Genomic DNA, 20,900 nt, shown 5'->3' with positions numbered 1-20,900 from the left:
CCACTTCTGGAAGACTAACGGGGTTGCCTACCGCCGTTTTAGTACCACCTATTCACCTCTAGGTGAATTTATTACCTTAAAATGGCATGAAGGCGCCTCGAAAGAAAAATGGATGAAGGTCTTTACGCATCTTCAAGACCGAGATATTGTCTGGAGAGCCCCTTGGTTATTCCTCAGTGATGTTCTTTTTCGATGTGGTGACTCCGACACTGTGACCTTACTTGGACTTTGGGGAGCAGTCGGGTATGCTCCGCTATTAGCACTTAGACAATATGGAGCACGACAGTTTGTCCCAGTAACATGCGGGTTGGCTAGGTCAGGGTTTGAGTATCACGGCGACAGCTATAAAAAGATGATCAAAGAAGCAGCCGATTCGTGGAGGAAAGTATTCCGGATGGATGTTGTAGCTGCCAGAAGCATGCTCACTCCGGATTATGTGGAGTGGCGAAGATTAAGAAAGAATGACAACATCCCTGTGCCAGACTGTGATGACACCCGGACCATGGAAGAACATCTCAGGCATGTCCCTTCTGAACTCGAGATAGCCAAGACCGAGTTTGAAGCAGTGAATAATGAGTTGAAGAAAAGGATAAAGGAACTTGAAGCTGAACGTTATCAGTGGAAGCTTGATGCTGACTCTCAGAAAGATCGGGCAGAAAAACTGGAAAAAGAACAAAAAAGAGTCCGTTTTGAGCTCGAAGACTTGAGAAAAGGGTATCAAGATAAGGTCAAGGATAACTCCAAGTTGAAGGTAACCTCTGAATACTGGAAAGACGAAGCTCATAGCCTGAAAAGGAAGTTTGAGGGGCCTGATGAGAAAGCCTGGAAGGAACAGATGAAGACTGCCCAAAGACGCTTGGCAGATAGTCAATATCAGAACCAACACTTGAGAGTTCGGATAGCTGACTTAGAAAAACAACATGAGAAAGATGGCAAGACAATAGCTGAGTTAGAAGCTATTATAGATGGGTTCAAGAGGGAAGCAAACGAGCTTCAGATAGTGCCTTTCGACGGAGGATTACAATGGCGTTTCCGTTGGGAACAAGCACAACGAAGGGTGAGGGCCCGAGACGCAACCATACGAGATTTCCTGGATCAAGTGCAAAAAGCAGCCCGTCATCTTCACGGTCTAGCAAGGGAAGCTGGTGTGGTTCGACAAGGCATTCAACCAGTGACAGATGAAGGCAGAAGACTTGTCAACCTACTGGAAGCTGTTCGGGGTCTAGAGGATTTAGTCCGAATGTACCTTTAATCTGTTTTTATGTCTCTAAAAAGATAAAACATTTTTGTCTGAATAAGGATTATTTATAATAATGAACACTTTTCTGGATCAATGCCTCCAATTGCATACATCATACATTGCATTCATTGCATTTTATATTTCATGTTTGTTTATTTTATATTCTCCATGTTTTTACATTCGTATTAACTAACAGAACATGTCTCAGACACCGAGCTTACCACCGCGAGCATCAGATACACATCACCCGCACAATACTCGAGCAAAAAAGAGACAAATGGAAGCCAGAATAGAGAAGATCGAAGAACACATGGCAAGACTTCAAAAGGAACTAGAAGATAAGATGGCTCAGAACAGCGAAAGTACTCTTGAGTCCATCAAGAAAAATCAGGAGTCTTTGGTCGACCAAATCGTAGCCAAGTTGTCGGGTCTACAACAAGCTAGTGCATCAGGGGGCATCTCTTCTGAGGGGGTGGCCATACCACCAACCCCGCAAGTGGTTATCTCACCCGGAATATTACCCGGGGACGCATCTGCTACTAAAGGGAAAGTAGCACTACCCGGGGACTCACTCGTTACCAAAGCGAAAGTTGCACCTGCTGCGAAGATGCAAACTTCTACAATCGTCCCTGATGATCATCCGGATGATTATCATGTCCCAGACTTTGACGAGGAAGATAAAGCCAAAAAGATGGAAGAAAAGATAAAAATATTAGAAGATCAAATAAAGATGGTCCAGGGAGACCATGATTATTATGGAGTGGACGCAATGGAGCTAAGCCTAGTTCCAGACTTGGTGCTTCCACCAAAGTTTAAAATTCCTGAGTTTGAGAAGTTCGACGGGAACAGTTGCCCCTCAGCCCATATCACTATGTTCTGTCGAAAGATGACAGGATATGGCGGGAATGACCAACTCCTGATCCATTGTTTTCAAGAGAGCCTGTCCGGTTCAGCTATTCGGTGGTACAACCAGCTTAGCCGAACTCATATCAAAACGTGGAAAGACTTAGCCAAGTCTTTCTTGGAGCAGTATAAGCATATCAACGATATGAGACCAGACCGGGTCATGCTACAAAGCCTAGAGAAGAAACACAATGAGAGTTTCCGACAGTACGCACAGAGATGGAGGGATTTATCTGTGCAAGTTCACCCACCCTTGGATGAGAAGGAAACAAGAAAGCTGTTTGTACAGACCTTGAAGGCACCTTACTTCGGGCACTTGGTAGCAATCACGTCGGGAAGTTTCTCAGATTTGGTCATGGCCGGTGAAATGATCGAGTTGGCCATTAAACAAGGAAAGATTGAGGGAGGAGACTCCAGTAAAAAACCTCCTATGAAAAACAAGGAGCGAGAGATCAACAATGTGAACACCTACAACGTCAACAAGGGGGTTACGATCTCAAGCTCAAATTCCACAGCAGCTGTACCATCCGGTACTTCTAGACAGAACCAGAGAGAACCGAGAAGAGAAAGGGAAAGGGAGCAGTTTGACCCGATTCCCATGACGTATAAAGAATTATACCAACAGCTCTTCGACACTCATGCAGTGTCACCTTATCCTATGAATCCAATAAATCCCCCTTACCCGAAATGGTATGACGAGAGCGCTCATTGCGAATACCATGGCGGTGTGCAGGGGCATTCGATTGAAAGTTGTCTCGCATTCAAGAGACTTGTGCAAAGAATGAGAAACAAGAATTGGATCACTTTCAACTCCGGAGCACCAAACGTCGCTCAGAATCCCTTGCCCAATCATCAGGAGACAGGAATCAATGCCATTACTACTGAAAGGGGAAGGAGAATTAAATCAAGTGTTTCGGAAATCAAATCTCATTTGGCTTGGGTATGGAGCCAAATGGTAAAGGCAGGATTTCTTGCACCGTATTCAGATACGACAGAAAATGAAGACGGTAATCATTGTTATTTCCACAACAAAGAAGGGCATAAAGTGCAAGATTGCCCGGAGTTCAGATTGTTAGTCCAGCTCATGATGGATCGAAAGGAGCTGGAGTTTTATGAAGAAATTTTAGATTCTTTGGAAGCAGATGTTTGTGCCACCGGAGAATCATCAGATAGAAAATTTGGTAGGGGTAGTCCTTTGATAATTACCCCTAAGGCAAGCATGACAGTAACGACACCAACCAAGGTGGTAATCTCCGCGCCGCGGCCTTTTCAATATAAGGACAATCGGCAAGTGCCATGGAAGTACGAGTGTCAGGTGAGCACTTCCGGAGAATGTAATAGTAAAGTGGGGCAAAGACCACTGGAGCCATTCAAAGAAGATGTGCTAGTCGTCAATGAACCTATAAAGGAGGAAGAAGCTAAGGAGTTCCTTAAGATCTTGAAGCACAGCGAGTACAACATTGTAGAACAGCTCCACAACTTACCTACACGTACTTCAATGCTAGCACTATTTTTAAGCTCGGAAGCACACCGAGAAGCGTTGTTGAATGTCCTTAATCAAACGTTCGTGCCACAAGACATACCAGTCAGCAAGATGGATCGACTGGTGAACAATATTCAAGCTGATAATCTCATCTCGTTTTCAGATGATGAGATTCCATCAGGAGGAAGAGGCCGAACGAAGGCGTTACACATTACTACCTACTGTAAGGGGCACGCTTTACCAAGTGTCTTAATCGATAATGGTTCAGCCTTGAACGTGATGCCTTTGATTACATTGAAGAGGCTACCAATAGATACCTCTCATATGAGAGCTTGTCAGAATGTGGTCCGAGCATTTGATGGGACCAAAAGAGAGGTAATAGGAAAGATTGAGGTACCATTGACCATCGGACCAACCACCTATAATGTCGAGTTCCTTGTGATGGATATCATGCCGTCCTATAGCTGTCTTTTGGGAAGGCCGTGGATTCATCAGGCAGGTGCAGTACCCTCCACGTTGCACCAGAAAGTTAAATTTGTCATTGACGGGGCCTTGGTAATTATCAACGCTGAGGAAGATATCGTGGCAAGCGTGACCACGGAGGCTCCATACATCGAAGTAGACGAGGAAGCGGTAGAATGTTCGTTCCGCTCCTTGGAGTTTGTGAATGCCACATTTGTGGCAGAAGGAAAGAGAATCCCAAGACCTCGACTCTCCAAATGCACAAGGATGGAGATCAAGCAAACCCTAGATCGAGGCGCCAGAACCGGGAGAGGTTTTGGGAAATATTTGCAAGGGATGATCAATCCTGTCATTCCTATCCCAAAATCAGACCAATTTGGGCTCGGTTTTCAGCCCGGTTATCATGAAAAGAGAAAGGAAATCCAAAAGAACCGGGAGAGAAGGTTAGCTAGATTGACTGGAAACGAACTCCAATGGAAGCCTATGACATTCCCGCCGCTTTTCAGAACATTCAAGTCAGGTGGTTATGTGTTTGAGACCACCACATCCGAGTTAGAAACGGCTCTGGAAGATCTGAACGTTAATGCCGTGACCACAGAAGATGTTGACAACGGAGATAGATCTGGGATATGCCTTCTGCCACATGGGTTCGTGCCTAGCAGTTGGTCGGTGGAAGAACTACCTGTGGTTTACAAGAATCTTTCAGAGTAATATTCGAACTATCCCTATTTGCCTATACCCGGGGCAATAGGTGATCTTTTGTAAGGGTGAATAAATATTTTGTTTAAGTTTAATAAAGGATGCATTTTTCTTTTCCATGGCAAACAAATTTTTCTTTTATTTATTATCTATCTCCCTCATTCCAGTACTTCATTTCCAGTTACTCTCAAAGTTAGTTCTTGACCATTCCGTGTGGGATATTATCCTCTCACACATACACATCTTCCTCCTTTCAGGTTCCCAGATAACGATAATGTGGGCACTAATGACCCTGATCCGGAGGTGGATTTTGAATCAACCATTTATCTTGGGGAATTTGAAGAATGCGATAATGAAGAAGAGTACAACTTGCCTACCGAATTGTTGAGAATGATAGAAAAAGAAGAAAAGCAAATACTGCCACATGAGGAGGCGATCGAAATCTTAAATTTGGGCACTGAGGAAGATCGAAAGGAGGTTAAAATCGGTACAACTCTTTCGACTGAAGCAAGAAAAAACCTGATAGCCTTACTTCAGGAGTACGAAGATGTGTTTGCTTGGTCGTATCAAGACATGCCGGGACTAGACACAGATATGGTAGTTCACAAACTGCCAATCAAACCAGAATTCAAACCAGTGCAGCAAAAACTGAGAAGAATGCGACCAGAAATGCTCCTTAAGATCAAGGAAGAAGTCAAGAAGCAATTTGATGCCGGTTTTCTCCAAGTGGCCAAATACCCTGAGTGGGTGGCCAACATAGTGCCTGTGCCGAAGAAGGACGGGAAAGTACGCATGTGTGTCGATTACCGGGACCTTAATAAGGCCAGTCCCAAGGACAACTTTCCTCTGCCACACATAGACACTCTGGTGGACAATACGGCTGGGAACGCCTACTTTTCATTCATGGATGGATTTTCGGGGTATAATCAGATCAAGATGCATCCCGAAGACATGGAGAAGACCACTTTCGTCACAATGTGGGGAACTTTCTGTTACAAAGTGATGCCTTTCGGATTAAAGAATGCTGGGGCAACATATCAGAGAGCTATGGTGACCCTGTTCCACGACATGATGCACAAAGAAATCGAGGTTTATGTCGACGACATGATTGTTAAGGCACAAACCGAGAATGAACATGTCAAGAATCTGAAGAAGCTCTTCCAGAGATTGAGAAAGTTCCAACTGAGACTAAACCCTAGCAAATGTACCTTCGGGGTAACATCTGGAAAACTATTAGGCTTTATAGTCAGCAGGAGAGGCATACAGGTCGATCCAGATAAGGTTAAGGCTATCCAGAATCTACCTCCACCACGAACCCAAAAAGAAGTCCGAGGTTTTCTGGGCAGACTAAACTACATAGCTCGGTTCATCTCTCAGTTAACCGACAAATGTGACCCCATCTTTCGTCTCCTCCGAAAAATAGCCCTGGAGCATGGGATAAAAATTGTCAGATTGCATTTGAGAAGGTAAAAGAGTACTTGTCTCACACTCCTGTCCTGATGTCCCCTATCCCAGGAAAACCTCTATTTTTGTATCTCTCTATATTCGAGAACTCCATGGGGTGTGTTCTGGGTCAACACGATGAGTCTGGGAAGAAGGAAAGAGCCATCTACTACTTAAGCAAGAAGTTCACCGATTGCGAGGTCCGATATCCTCCTATTGAGAAGGTTTGTTGTGCCCTGGTATGGGCTACAAAAAGACTTCGACAATACATGTTGTATCACACCACTTGGCTGATTTCCAAGTTAGACCCACTAAAATACATGATGGGTGTACCTGCTCTATCCGGAAGGTTAGCTCGATGGCAGATGCTTTTGTCTGAATTTGACATCGAATACGTGAGCCAAAAAGCGGTAAAAGGCAGCGCCATATCCGATTTTTTGGCAAGCAGAACTGATGAGAGCTATGAGCCGCTGGACTTTGATTTCCCGGACGAGGACTTAATGGCCATATCTTTAGAGGAAACAAGTATTTTAACGGACGGTTCCTGGAGAATGCACTTCGATGGGGCATCAAATGCACTAGGACATGGCATCGGGGCAATTCTAGTCTCCCCAGAAGGGAGTCACTACCCATTTACCAGCAGACTGAACTTTGATTGTACCAATAACATGGAAGAATATGAAGCCTGTGTCTTGGGAATTCGGGCTGCACTGGGGCAAAATATAAAGACTCTACGGGTGTATGGAGACTCAGCCTTAGTAGTCTATCAGCTCCGAGGAGAGTGGGAAACCAAGGATATAAAGCTGTTAGAGTACCGAAAACTAGTGTTGGATCTGCTCGAAGAGTTCGACGAAGTCACCTTCCACTACGTGCCTAGAGAAGAAAATCAAATGGCTGACGCTCTAGCTACCTTGGCAGCCACATTCAAGGCTGGCGGGGAGTCTGAAATGATGCCAATTAACATGCAGTCGTATGAGTATCCAGCTCATTGTTACCAAATTGAAGAAGTGAAAGATACTAAGCCTTGGTATTACGACATTCTGCAGTATATCAAGCATCGGAATTATCCAGAAAAAGCCACCGAAACCGATAAGAGAACCCTTAGAAGGTTGGCAGCGGGATACGTCCTAGACAGAGAGGTTTTGTATAAGAAAAGTCGTAATCAAGTTCTGTTAAGGTGCGTCGATGCTGAAGAGGCAAAAATGATAGTGGAAGAAGTACATGATGGAGTTTGTGGAGCGCATGCAAATGGGCATATGATGTCAAGACAAATAATGAGATGCGGATATTTTTGGTCCACACTAGAGAGCGATTGCATCAACTATGCTAGGAGATGTCATAAATGTCAGATTTATGGAGACAAGATAAATGTTCCACCCCATTCACTTCATGTAATGACGTCACCATGACCTTTTTCTGTGTGGGGCATGGACGTTATCGGGCAAATTCATCCGAAGGCTTCGAATGGTCACCGTTTCATTCTCGTAGCAATTGATTATTTCACGAAATGGGTAGAGGTTGCGTCATACGCCAGTGTCACTCAATCCACTATTTGCAAGTTTCTGAAGAAAGAAATTATATGTCGGTATGGTCTACCTGAAAGGATTATCACCGATAACGCAACAAACTTGAACAACAAGATGGTGAGTGCTGCTTGCGAACAGTTCAACATAAAACATCACAATTCCACTGCCTACAGACCAAAGATGAACGGAGCAGTAGAAGCAGCAAACAAAAATATTAAGAAGATAGTGGAGAAAACAACTGAAACCTACAAAGACTGGCATGAGAAGTTGCCTTTTGCTTTGTTCGCTTATCGAACCTCGGTACGTACATCGACTGGGGCAACTCCATTTTCACTAGCCTATGGAATGGAAGCAGTGCTACCCATTGAAGTCGAGATTCCGTCTCTCAGGGTCTTATCAGAAGTCAAACTAGATGATGCAGAGTGGGCACAATCCAGATATGATCAGCTTAATCTGATAGATGAAAAAAGACTGAAAGCCATTCATCATGGTCAAATCTATCAGAAACGAATGATCCGAGCACACGACAAAAAGGTGCGCCCGAGAATATTCCGTGAAGGGGATCTAGTGCTAAAAAGAATTTGGCCAGTCCAGAAAGATTTCCGAGGAAAATGGACGCCAAATTGGGAAGGACCTTATGTCGTGAAGAAGGCTTTCTCCGGAGGAGCCCTTATCCTGGCTGAAATGGACGGACCTGAACTGCCACATCCCATTAACTCGGACGCAGTTAAGAAATACTTCGCTTAGGATGAAAACCCGAGAGGGCGTCCTAAGTTAAAAAAAAAAAAAAAAGGAAAAACGTTTGGGGTGAAAACCCGAAAGGGCGCCCTAAATTGAAAAAAGAAAAAAGAGGAAAAAGAAGAGAAAATAAGGTGGGTTCAAGATGAAAACTCGCAAAAGGGCGTCTTGCAACTAAGGATGGGTCCAAGTTGAAAACCCGAAAAGGGCGATTTGGATATCAACGGTGGAAACATCCCGGCACATGAATCTTCTACGAACTCAACAAATCGGAGAAATGTTGCACCCTCCCAAACGTCGTCGCATTTTCAATGATCCTTTGGCAAAGGCTGCATTCAAAGTCACCAAACGGCTTTTCAACTCAGAAGTGCCCACGTTATCGAGATCTAAGACATTCATTTACACATCATTGTGTATTCGTTTTCTAGAATGTTTGCCATGTATTATTTGTTCTTCTCCTCCCTTATGAATAAAGACCATCTTTCCTCCAATTCCTTTTGAGCATCTTGAATTAGATTTAAACCTAATGATTTATTTATTTTTATGAAAGATAATCGCATATTACTGTACAAAGATTCATTGAAAAGTACAGGTACCCAGAAGCCGATCAAGGCTCATGCACATGCTTGAGATGGTTGAGGAGCATCTTCAAAAAAAAAAAAAACTGAAAAAAATCATCATCAAATATTTGAAGAATTCAAGATCAGAGATCGGAACTTCAAGCTCAAGAGTCAACAACGACAGGCCACTGGAGATCGAGATTACTCTCCAGAGCTCAGAATAACATATGTTGCATATGCATTTTAGGCATACCTAAGAGCATGACATCCATAACATCACATATATGCATATCTTTGCAGGTTTTACCCAGAGCCAATTTCAACTTCACAACGAAGGATATTGGACTCCAGACAACGTAAGTTCAACTTCACGACGAAGGGACCGCTGGTTGTCAACGAACATTTCTCAATTTCAGAGCCAATTTCAACTTCACGACGAAGGATATTAGACTCCAGACAACGTAAGTTCAACTTCACGACGAAGGGACCGCTGGTTGTCAACGAACATTTCTCAATTTCAGAGCCAATTTCAACTTCACGACGAAGGATATTAGACTCCAGACAACGTAAGTTCAACTTCACGACGAAGGGACCGCTGGTTGTCAACGAACATTTCTCAATTTCAGAGCCAATTTCAACTTCACAACGAAGGATATTGGACTCCAGACAACGTAAGTTCAACTTCACGACGAAGGGACCGCTGGTTGTCAACGAACATTTCTCAATTTCAGAGCCAATTTCAACTTCACAATTGGACTCCAGACAACGTAAGTTCAACTTCACGACGAAGGGACCGCTGGTTGTCAACGAACATTTCTCAATTTCAGAGCCAATTTCAACTTCACAACGAAGGATATTGGACTTCAGACAACGCAAGTTCAACTTCACGACGAAGGGACTGCTGCTTGTCAACAACAACTTCCCAATCTCAGAGCCAATTTCAACTTCACAACGAAGGATATTGGACTCCAGACAATGCAAGTTCAACTTCACGACGAAGGGACCGCTGCTTGTCAACAAAATTTCATTCAGATTCAATTTCAACTCCACAACGAAGGACATCGGACTCGAAACAACACAATTTGCTCAAGAGTAGATTTCAACTCCACGACGGAGGATATCTAACTCGAAGCCAAACTTCACAACAAAGGACTCATACTCAGAATCTTCCAGTTTTGACTCAACCTCACGACAAGGGAGTCATTTCATGATCGAATTTCAACTCTATGACAAAGGATAGTGGATGTGGACGAAATTTGTGTCTTTTAATCTTTGCTCTATTTTCGTTACACGATAATGAGCAAAGAGGGGCAACTGAAGACACTTAAATTCGTCGCTCATAATATATTCATTATGTTATAAGTTATAATATATATATAGTTTATTTACACTTAAATTCGTCCCTTATAATACATACATATATATAATATTATATTATGTTTATTTACATTTTGTTTCCCTTCTTTTCTTCTCTCCTTTTACAGGCCCAACAGTAATGGCCCAAATCCACACGCTGACCCAACTGCAATGGAAACCCTAGCAAGCCTTCACTCCATCAGCGCCGCATGGTGCACCCAGCTCTCCCTCACTCGTCTCTCCACAAGCGCCACAGTCCCCACTTGGCACGCCGCTTGTCACGCAACGAACCCACTTTTCTCGGCCTCCAACTTACGTGAATGTGTAGGACACCAACTGCTCAACATAGCCCGGTTCTCTCGGCCACAAGCAACGATGGTGGATGTCAAACAAATAAGAGTAGTTGAGTTTGATTAGGACTCAAGCTAGACCAAAAAAATAGGCATGCATTTTTGTATAAATAGGCATGTAATCAACAGTATTAGGGAGATTTTTTTTTCACACGGTGGATACGAAAGACAACCAGAAAATTATCACAAATTACACACGAAACATTACGAGAGAGAGGTCACGAAAACATCCCAGAAAACCGAAGCAAACTCAAAGCATTTGTAAACGATTCGCATAGAAATAAAGAGTCAAAAATGGAAGGCCGAGGACCCGGGGAGGGGCTTTTTGAGAGGATCTTGCCAGATCCACCCTCCCGAGGCCATTTTCTTTAAAAAAAAGCCATTGTTTTTCTGGAAAGCAAGACCCCCGTTCTTCGTTGGTGAAGAACATTTGAGAAAAGGGAGAACAGAAGAGATATTTCGGCGAGAGATGAGGATGAAATGAATTTCAAACGTTTGGTTGAGTTAAAAATGAGGGGATCTGCGTGTTTCTGTTATATTAAGGGTAAACTATGCCTTGTGACCCTCTGATTCCTAAAACTTCCATTTTACCCCCCGAATCCGATTTTTTTAGACCCCATCCTCTTTTGAATTCGACCTTCAATCAGGGTTTTCTTTCAATTTAGTCATGTTGCTTCGTTTTTTATTTTATAATAATTATTATTATTTTTAATATTATTACTTTATATATATATACGTATTTCATATTTTATTTTTATATTAATACTTTTGTTGTGTTTTACAATTTGCTATATATGTATATATTATTTTAATTTAACTATTACTATTATCTTCTTTTACTAATTTATATATATATATATATATATATATATATATATATATATATATATATATATACGTTATTATTATTATATACGTATACCTTTTTTTTATTGATTATTTTGCTTAATGTTATATTTTAATATATGTATATACTGTTTTACAAATTATATATGTATATATTATTTTAATTTAACTATTACTATTATCTTCTTTTACTAATTTATATATATATATATATTTACGTTGTTATTATTATATGCGTATACTTTTTTTATTTGATTATTTTTGCTTAATGTTATATTTTAATATATATGTATATACTGTTTTACAAATTATTATATATGTATATATTATTTTTTAATTTAACTATTACTATTATCTTCTTTTTACTAATATATATATATATATATATATATATTTACGTTATTATTATTATATACGTATACTTTTTTTTTCTTCTTTGATTATTTTTGCTTAATGTTATATTTTAATATATATGTATATATATATATATATATACTTATAATAGTTTATTTATATATCTATTATTATTATGTGTACATTTCAAACGTTTTATTCGATTACCTTTTTCTTTACTTTGTTTTTATTTCTTTGATGATCATCTTTTTATTCATTGTATTTATTTATTCGTTGGTTGTATGTAGATTATTAATATTTCATTTATTTATTTTACTCTGCTTATTAACCCCTTTTTTTTCTCTATTTTTATCTTCATTCTTGTTTCCTTTATTTTTCATTTTTTTTTGTTTTCGTTCTTTAACGTCTGTATTGTTAAGGGAATTTCAATCAATCAAGGGTAAGTAGTTCAGATCGATGTTTTACCTTTTAATTTAACTTTCAATTCTCTTAATTAAAGACAACTGGAAATTACATAGTACCGAAAGAGCGGTTCAAGGGTGCTAATCCTTCCTTGGCTGTAATCGACTCCCGAGCCCGACATATTTCCGGTAAGACGCAGATCAGGTAAGAAATAGGGTATCCGATCAACCCATTTATTTTTAAATAAATGATCGGTGGCGACTCCTAATTCATTTTCCTAAGTCGAAGCCCAATTTCGGGCCCAATCGAAAGACGGTTGCGACAAAAACACCATACATTTATCTGTAATCTTTCTCTTTATGATGATTTATTGTCAGAAATTTTGTTAAATCTCCTGACAATCAACAATTTATATGTACTGTTTATCAACAAATGAACTCGTTTTTTAGTTTTTGCAAAGTACAAGGATCATATATTTATTTTAATTTAGACGAAATCATACCGTTCCATAAGTAAATAGATAGGGATAGAATAAAAAAGGGAACCTTCATCCCTTAGGATCATAATGCATCTATGTTCAATATTAAATAGAATGTTTCCTTTTAATTATTGATTATTTAAATTAGTAGACAATAGTTGAGAGTGTACTATATCCTTAGGTCAAATTATGGGACACTCTATATAACTTCTTTTACAAAAATAGACAAGTTAATATATGTATATTTTGAAATAAATCAATTAATATCAATGTTTAATCTGTGTGTGGATTTGTTCTTATTGTTATTTTTAGTTGCAGATTTTGTCCTTTTACCCCCATTTTCCATCAAAATTTTCAGCGTTTCATTAAGGTACAATGCGGCAATCAAAATCAAAGTATTTTTGCCCAAAATATCGATACAAGTAAAATTAAAGCAATCATCCACATATTTTGATTTGATAATTGTTCATTCCTTTCATTTGATGTGAATTACAGGTGTTTTTATTTATTTAGATAAAAATATAATTTCATGGAATAGAGTGAATTGTGAAATGGTAAGATTCTTAATTTTATTAAATATTTAGTATATAATATATTAAATATTATACATATAAAATATGGGATATATTAAATATAATTTTCATAACTTGTATCATGAATGAGATGTTAATTCCTACTTCTCCAAGCAATCGAGTTGCTGAAACAATGTTATCAATTTCCTCCAACTTTCCCAAGAAAATAGAAGAAATCAAAATGGAAAATTGCACATTTTACCTAATTTTAATTCCTAAATCTCCCTTAATAAATACCCTCCCATGCATGATCTTGTTATAAAGTAAACATTTGAGCTCTGTGGCCGAGATGATAATGAAGCTTGTCTTGTTCTTCCTCCTCCTCCATTATTACTCGACATTAACATTAACCTTAGCGCAAGTTTCATCAATGGCGCCTGCATTAGCTCCTGCGGTTCCTGCTTTAACAAACGTCACCAAAATCCTCGAAAAAGCCGGTCAGTTCACCATTTTTATTGGACTCATGAAATCGACCCGGGTCTCCAACCAACTCCCCGACCAGCTCAAAGACAGCAACAACGGCATCACCATTTTGGCACCCAGCAACGATGCTTTCTCCACGTTGAAATCCGGAACTTTGAACTCCCTCTCCGATGAACAAAAAGTGAAGCTGGTCCAGTTTCATATAGTCCCGACGTACATATCATCTTCCCAGTTTCAGACCATTAGTAACCCTGTGAGAACGCAAGCCGGGGACAGCGGTGACGGAAACTTCCCCCTCAATGTCACCACCGACGGAAACTCCGTCAACTTAACCTCGGGGCTCACCAACACCAGTGTTTCCGCCACCGTTTTCACCGACGGTCAGGTTGCTGTTTATCAAATCGATAAGGTTCTTCAGCCTTCGCAGATATTTGATCCCAGGCCTCCGGCTCCTGCGCCGGCGCCGGAAAATACGAAGAAGAAGAGGGAAATAGATATGGCTGACAGCCCCGATGATGATTCCACAACTGATAAATCCAAAGCCGTGAGATTCACCGTGGAAAAGAATGTTGGTTTATTAGGGATCAGTGTCATAATATTATTGCACTAATTGCTTCGTGATCATAAAATCAAAGGACGAAAACAGGGTGATTTCGATGTGAATTATTAGGGGAAATTTGAGTTTGGGGCTTCATTTTATATATTAATCTATGAACTTATTATTATTGCATCTTTTTATCATATAAAAAGTCGATGTTATGATTATTATTCAAATTCTGTCATGCATGATTTGCGTAGAATTTGAATACATTGTTTAACATGCATTCTTTTATAAATAAAATATAAAATTTAACGATAGAATAATTAAAATATTAATCGTAAAAAAATTATTCTCTCTCCCCTCTCTCTCTCTTTATGTCATCTTTCTTCTCTTGTCTCTCACAAAAAATCATTGACTAACGTCTGCTCTTGCATCTCTTGGTTTTCAAAGTTTCACCCTGACTAATCTAGATCGATTCGGGTTGTACACCTGGTTTTGGTGGGTGAGTCTCCCAGTACAAATTTTCTATAATCATAAAGACTCAAACTCAAGACTTACTTAAACGATATCAAGTTAATTACTACTTAAACTAACTCCATTGATAGTATAGTTCTAAAAGGTTATGGATTCACCAATAAAGTTTAGATCAATTACGAGGCTAAAGTTTTGGGATATTTAGTGTCACAAGTTCAAATATTAGAATATATAAATTTATTTATATATATGACTTATCATTTAAGTTAAAAAAATTATGGTTTTATGTTATGAGTGGGAACTTTTAAAAATTTATATTATAAATTTAGAAAATTTAAAATAAAAATTAAATCTTCAATAAAAATATTAAATGAATTTAAAATCTTTTAGAATGTGACCATCCTCAATACTCCTTAGATCCACTTATTAGTATATATTCATATACAAATTATTATTGATTAAAGTTGGTTTTCAACCGACATGTAATTATAGTTGGATTATAAATTCAAATCCCATCAAATTATCCATGACTTTTTATAAGGCATTAAATCAAAAGATCATAAATTTTTAATCGAATTGAACAATTAATTTTAAGGATGAACGCTATGTTAAAATGATGAATTTATAAAATTCTAAAGGACAGAAATAAATTATGAATTGAAAATACAAAACAAAGATTTAAAATATATACTAAATTAAAAATTTTAAAAGAAGCGATTGTCCCATCCGTCTACTTGGGTCTAACCCTCCTTTAGTCCATCCCTAATTAATCTGATTGGACTTCTCTACTACGAGGTAGTTTATATTTCCACGAATGAAGCAAGGTGCGAAACATAGTAAGACATATGTACCTAGGATTCGCATCATGAATTAAACAAAGTCAAAAAGGTTAAATTTAGTTAAATGAATATTAATGCATATAAATCTCCATTAACAAAGTAATAAACCTAAGCATCATCGACTAGACGGGGACATTTCAAATTATGCTGTGTTCATGTTTTGGATCCCATGCCACAATTTTAGATAACTAATTACTCGTAGATTCAAACCAAAAGTTAGGGAGAAAGACACGAATACTATGGAAGACCCTTATTAATCAATATAGGATAAAATACATAAGAGGTTATTGAATTATGTTCAAATGATCATTTTAGTTATTAAACTTTCAAAATTATAAAATGATCATTAAATTTATCGAATTTTTATAATAATTCAATAAAATTTAATGATCATTTTATTAAATTTTGATAAATTTAATAATTATTTTATAACTTTTAAAAAATTAATAACCAAAAGTAATCCTTTAAATATAGTTAAATGATGTATACTATACTTTACCCATCAAAATAATATGCAAGAGAACATTGTCCTCACATTAAAGAGTGCTACTAAAGAAAAGCGTTGCTTCCGAAATTCTTGTGAATTGCTTCAATATTTTTTCCTCTCAATTATTCGTATTTATCACGTGAAATCAACAATTGAAAGGAGATTTAAAGAACATTATTTTATTTAGAGATCTAGAGTTCAAATAATTATATTTTTAAAATATGTATAATCAATTCAAATATAAATATAACATTTTAAATATATAAAAAGGTTTTTAATAAAAAAAAAGTAGTCAAATATATATTATAGTAGATTTATGTTTAATATTCAATTTCGACCCAATCTTAACCTCTTTGAAGTGGGGGACAAGGTAAAGCCGAAGACGTAGTTTATGATCCAAAAGGATGTCCCTATCCGTGCTACGTTGGGGCGTGTATATAAAGCTTGGCAGTGGCACACTGCTCTATTCACTCCCCCTCCCCCCAACCCTCGCGGGGCCTCTTCTCTTCTCTTCTCTTCACAGAGGAATTAGAATGGAGAAGAAAGCAAACACAGATCTTCGTTTTCCTCCTGGTTTCAGGTTTCATCCATCGGATGAAGAGCTCATCATTCATTACTTGCAAAACAAAGTGGCTTCACGTCCACTCCCTGCTTCTGTAATTGCAGAAATAGATCTGTACAAATATAACCCATGGGAGCTACCAAGTCAGTCATATCTCAGTCCTATATAAATAAATATATATCCTTTTTATGTTCCCTACAACAACAATATGGGTTTTTGTTTTTGCAGTGAGCTTCGTTTGGAGAGAATGAATGGTTTTTCTTCAGTCCACGAGACAGAAAGTATCCCAACGGAGAAAGACCGAACCGAGCGGCGGCATCGGGTTACTGGAAGGCGACGGGCATCGACAGGCCGATACTGACTTCTTCGGAGCCGAAGAACATCGGAGTGAAGAAAGCGTTGGTGTTTTACTCAGGTAGACCACCCAAGGGTGTTAAGACGGAGTGGACCATGAACGAGTGCATATTGTTGGATACTATGGTTAAACCCCCCAGATTCAAAGGCTCCATGAGAGTAAGTCCATAAAAATGCATCCCCATCGCTTCATTTTTACTTTCCTTACAAATGAGCCCAATTTTTTCTTTCAAAAAGTTAAAATTTAATCATTTAATTAAAATATTATTATAAATAAATCATTTTTACATTAAAATTAGATATAATAATGACATGATCTAAAATAATAATAATTTTAATTTCTAGAATTATTATATTATATAGTTTAATCTTTATTCAAAATTGTTTAATAAATTTAATATTTGTATTTAAAAATTCTTCTGATTTAATATTTAATCTTCTCTTACCTTATTTGTTTTTCCAAAAATATTATATTAATTTCTTGTAAAATTACTGATATAACAACAATTCGATAATAATTTATTGTTACTTTATTATAGAATACAACTATCCAATTATTGTAGATTCATTTGATTTAATAATATCATAAAAATTATTAAATTGAAATAATATATAACTTTTGAAAACTAAACTTGGCATAATATTAGATTATATTAAAAGTTTTTTTAATTTTTACAAAGTGTGACATATTTTATAATAATATTTTAAGGTTTAATATAAAAATAAATGTCCAAATTATATTCCAGGTTAACTTTAGGTATCTAAAGATTTTTTTTTTGTTAAAAATAAGTGCCTAGTGTTTCCGACGTTACCCTTTTAGGTGCCTAACGTTTCTGACGTTATACTTTTAGGTGTCTAATGTTAAATTCGGTTGTTAAGTGTCACGTGTTAGGCTTATTAATTTTTATTTAAAATCACACACTTAAAACTAGTATTTAAAACAACCCAATATTTTCTTAAATTATAAAAAATTGCAAAATCCCCAAAACCCTACTTTCAATCCCTTATCACTGACGGCTGCCACCAATGTTGTCAATAAGCTAAAACCTCGATGGTGTGCAACTGCCTGAACCCCAATGCATTACGCAGTGATAGTAGCGACAAATCGACGATGGCAACGGGTAAATGATTTTGATAATTCAAGTGAAGATTCCTCTCGTCGTGCGTTGGACTTCGATTAAATGGGGTGTCAGACGGCAAAGAGCAGTGATCTAGATAACATTGACGGTGGACAGTTTGAGTTAAGGAATTTGGACTTAGAGTATTTAGAGTTTTGGGGTTATTTTGAAATTTAAGAAAAAATGAGGGTTTTAAAAATTTATTTTATTTTTTAAGTTTTTTATTTTAAAATAAAACTTTTAAAATTTTATAAGTCTGACATGTGTCACTTAACGGCCGAATTTAACGATCGTTACATTCCAGACACCTAAAAGTGTCACTTGGAAACTTTATGCACTTGTTTTTAGTGGAAAAAAAATCTTTAGACACCTAAAGTTAACTTAAGATATAGTTTGAGCACTTTTTTTTCTTCCCTTTAGCCATATTATAATTAATTGACTAAAATATAATTTATTTTTAAAAAACGTGACCCATTTGTGACCAAAATAAATAATTGAGTCACCTAGGTTATATCTTACCCTAAAACCATCAACATAGCACCAATTATCCAACGCTTATTTCATGTAAGCAATTTGCAAAGGCAGACTAACTCAAGGTATTGTTTCCGCAGTTAGACGTTTGGGTGCTGTGCCGGGTCCGGAGAAAAGGACCCATGTCAAAGAACACAGCCCAAGTCCAAGACAGCAACGGCACACAGTTTACGAGGTCGACACAACCGGCATTCGCACACAGTCATGATATCGGACTGTCTGAACCAAGATTGCCAAGTATTGGCCTTGATACTTGCCGGACAAGGTTTACCTCCAATTGAGGAAAACTCAAGTGCCAAATTCTAGGGCAGCAACAGCTTCATTTCGTTTGGCAAAGAAGGTTCGGAGAAAAGGAATGAAGATTTCCCACCTATCAAGATGTTTCCCAGAAATGATAAAAACTACCAAGACCCAACGGATTCCGTTATCGAATTCCATGAGCATAGTATTTGGCCTTCACACATATATGCAAGAACACTTGTAAAAAAACAAGGCCTTGGTTTTCATAATCAAATTTCAGATTATGTACAGAGAAATTTAGTTAAAGGGCAACGGAATTAATTGCTGATGCCGTGCAAATCTAATCGCTAGTTTATGTACTGTGTATTGTTCTTGTGATCAAGCATGCTTAGTAGCGAATATTTGAGTTTATTTACTCCAATAAAATCTCCTTTTAAGTTTATTTACGAATTTAGATTTTTATTATTATTTATCAAAATTTTATCCATTTATATTACGTAAAATAAAGACAAGACTTATTAGATACATTTTTCAAAAGTGTAATTGAAGTACTAACTGTAACGAAAAACATAAATTCATAATTGTAATTGAAGTCATCAATGAGGTCACGATGATAACTTGAATGCAAATGCAAGACAGTTCTACCTATTACCAAATCACCTTTTATTGGAATAATGATATTTCATATTATTTAGTGTACAACAAGTGAGATAGATATTGATGAGTAAATAATATTATAACGGAACTTGAGCTAAATGGACAGGATAAGGTAATTGAAAGGGCATTTTGAATAAACAATATTGAAGTTTTGAGAGTAATTTAGAATTCGGATAATAACTTGGTCCTCTTGTGTAATTTATCCTTGAAATCCACACTTGATCGAAACTACAACCACCGTTAAGATGTCGCTCATCGATTAAAACTAGCAAAACCATGAGAGAGCTTTCAATGATGCAGCATATTCATTTTATTAAAATACTAACAACAACCGCTGTTTAGAAGTCAACAGCTTCAAAGGACTAAATTCATTACAAGCTTGCCATCACCATTTACAGGGCTAAAACCAAAACAATCAAACAACAACAAAAACAAGAGAATAATGAAGGAACGGAACGGAGATCCGAATAAAAAGGATCGGTTTCGAAAAGGAACTCACGGTCCAGCCCCGGCTTTGGCGCGATACAGCTTGCCGAAGACGTGGAGAGCCGTGACAAAGCCTATGAAGCAAAGGCTCATGACGAGCACGACGGTAGGGGAGATCTTCAAGCCTGGAGCATCGTCGGTGTAAAATCGGAGCATGTTGCTTCCGGAACCGGAGCCAATTGATCCAGATGCGGAAGTGGAAGAGGAGCCTCCGACAAGCTTGCGGCGACGCATACCGGCTGCAGCAGCAGCGGAGCCACGAGGAGCCATGGTTCCCGGACGAGATGTGGAGGAGGAAGTGGTGGGCTGCGACTGCGAGGAACCTCTTGCCATGGTTTGATACTTTGAGAACAGCTGATTATTTTTTCTCTTCCCTTATAGACTTTCGCTAGGAAGGAGATAAAGAGCCAAAAGAAGAATAGAACTTAGGGGGATAATAAAGCCAAAAGAAGGATGAGTTAATTGCAGAGGGTAAAAGGGTAATAAGCCTAATGATCAGGGTTGTTCTACAGGTTGCTCGGGAAGGATCGAGCACTCAGCCGAATACAACCTAGCCTATTAATATGTAAATTATAATATCATATGTTAATTTATTTTTTTAAATCATACTATAAAATACATGTTTGGTTTAAAAAAATTAAAATGTAGATTCTATAAAAACAAAATGTTAAAAAAATTAAATATGTGATTTTATTTCAATATTTAATTAATTTATTGAACATTAAATCGTAACTATAATTTCTTTCAATAAATAATTAATTACATTAAATATCTTC

At 37.8% G+C, this 20,900-nt stretch overlaps 2 protein-coding genes and 1 pseudogene across 2 annotated transcripts; 2 read left to right on the top strand and 1 right to left on the bottom strand.

The window, feature by feature from the left end:
• Positions 1-2,297: 2,297 nt before the first annotated feature.
• LOC120161863 (protein transport protein Sec61 subunit beta-like) lies at positions 2,298-20,529 on the bottom strand. Its single transcript, XM_039172073.1, has 3 exons — positions 20,134-20,529; positions 5,023-5,030; positions 2,298-2,309 (listed from the first exon to the last, which is right to left on the bottom strand). Exon 1 carries the CDS (start codon positions 20,455-20,457, stop codon positions 20,134-20,136), a length of 324 nt encoding a protein of 107 aa, XP_039028004.1. The 5' UTR covers positions 20,458-20,529; the 3' UTR covers positions 2,298-2,309; positions 5,023-5,030.
• LOC120162386 (fasciclin-like arabinogalactan protein 12) lies at positions 13,702-14,445 on the top strand. Its single transcript, XM_039172544.1, has one exon. The coding sequence runs from the start codon at positions 13,702-13,704 to the stop codon at positions 14,443-14,445; it is 744 nt and encodes a 247-aa protein (XP_039028475.1).
• LOC120162385 lies at positions 16,706-19,047 on the top strand (annotated as a pseudogene).
• Positions 20,530-20,900: the final 371 nt, after the last annotated feature.

This window comes from Hibiscus syriacus, unplaced genomic scaffold, assembly GCF_006381635.1.
Source record: "Hibiscus syriacus cultivar Baekdansim isolate YM2019G1 unplaced genomic scaffold, ASM638163v2 tig00111402_pilon, whole genome shotgun sequence".
Taxonomy (NCBI): domain Eukaryota; kingdom Viridiplantae; phylum Streptophyta; class Magnoliopsida; order Malvales; family Malvaceae; genus Hibiscus; species Hibiscus syriacus.
This window is presented reverse-complemented; position numbering and strand designations above follow the sequence as displayed.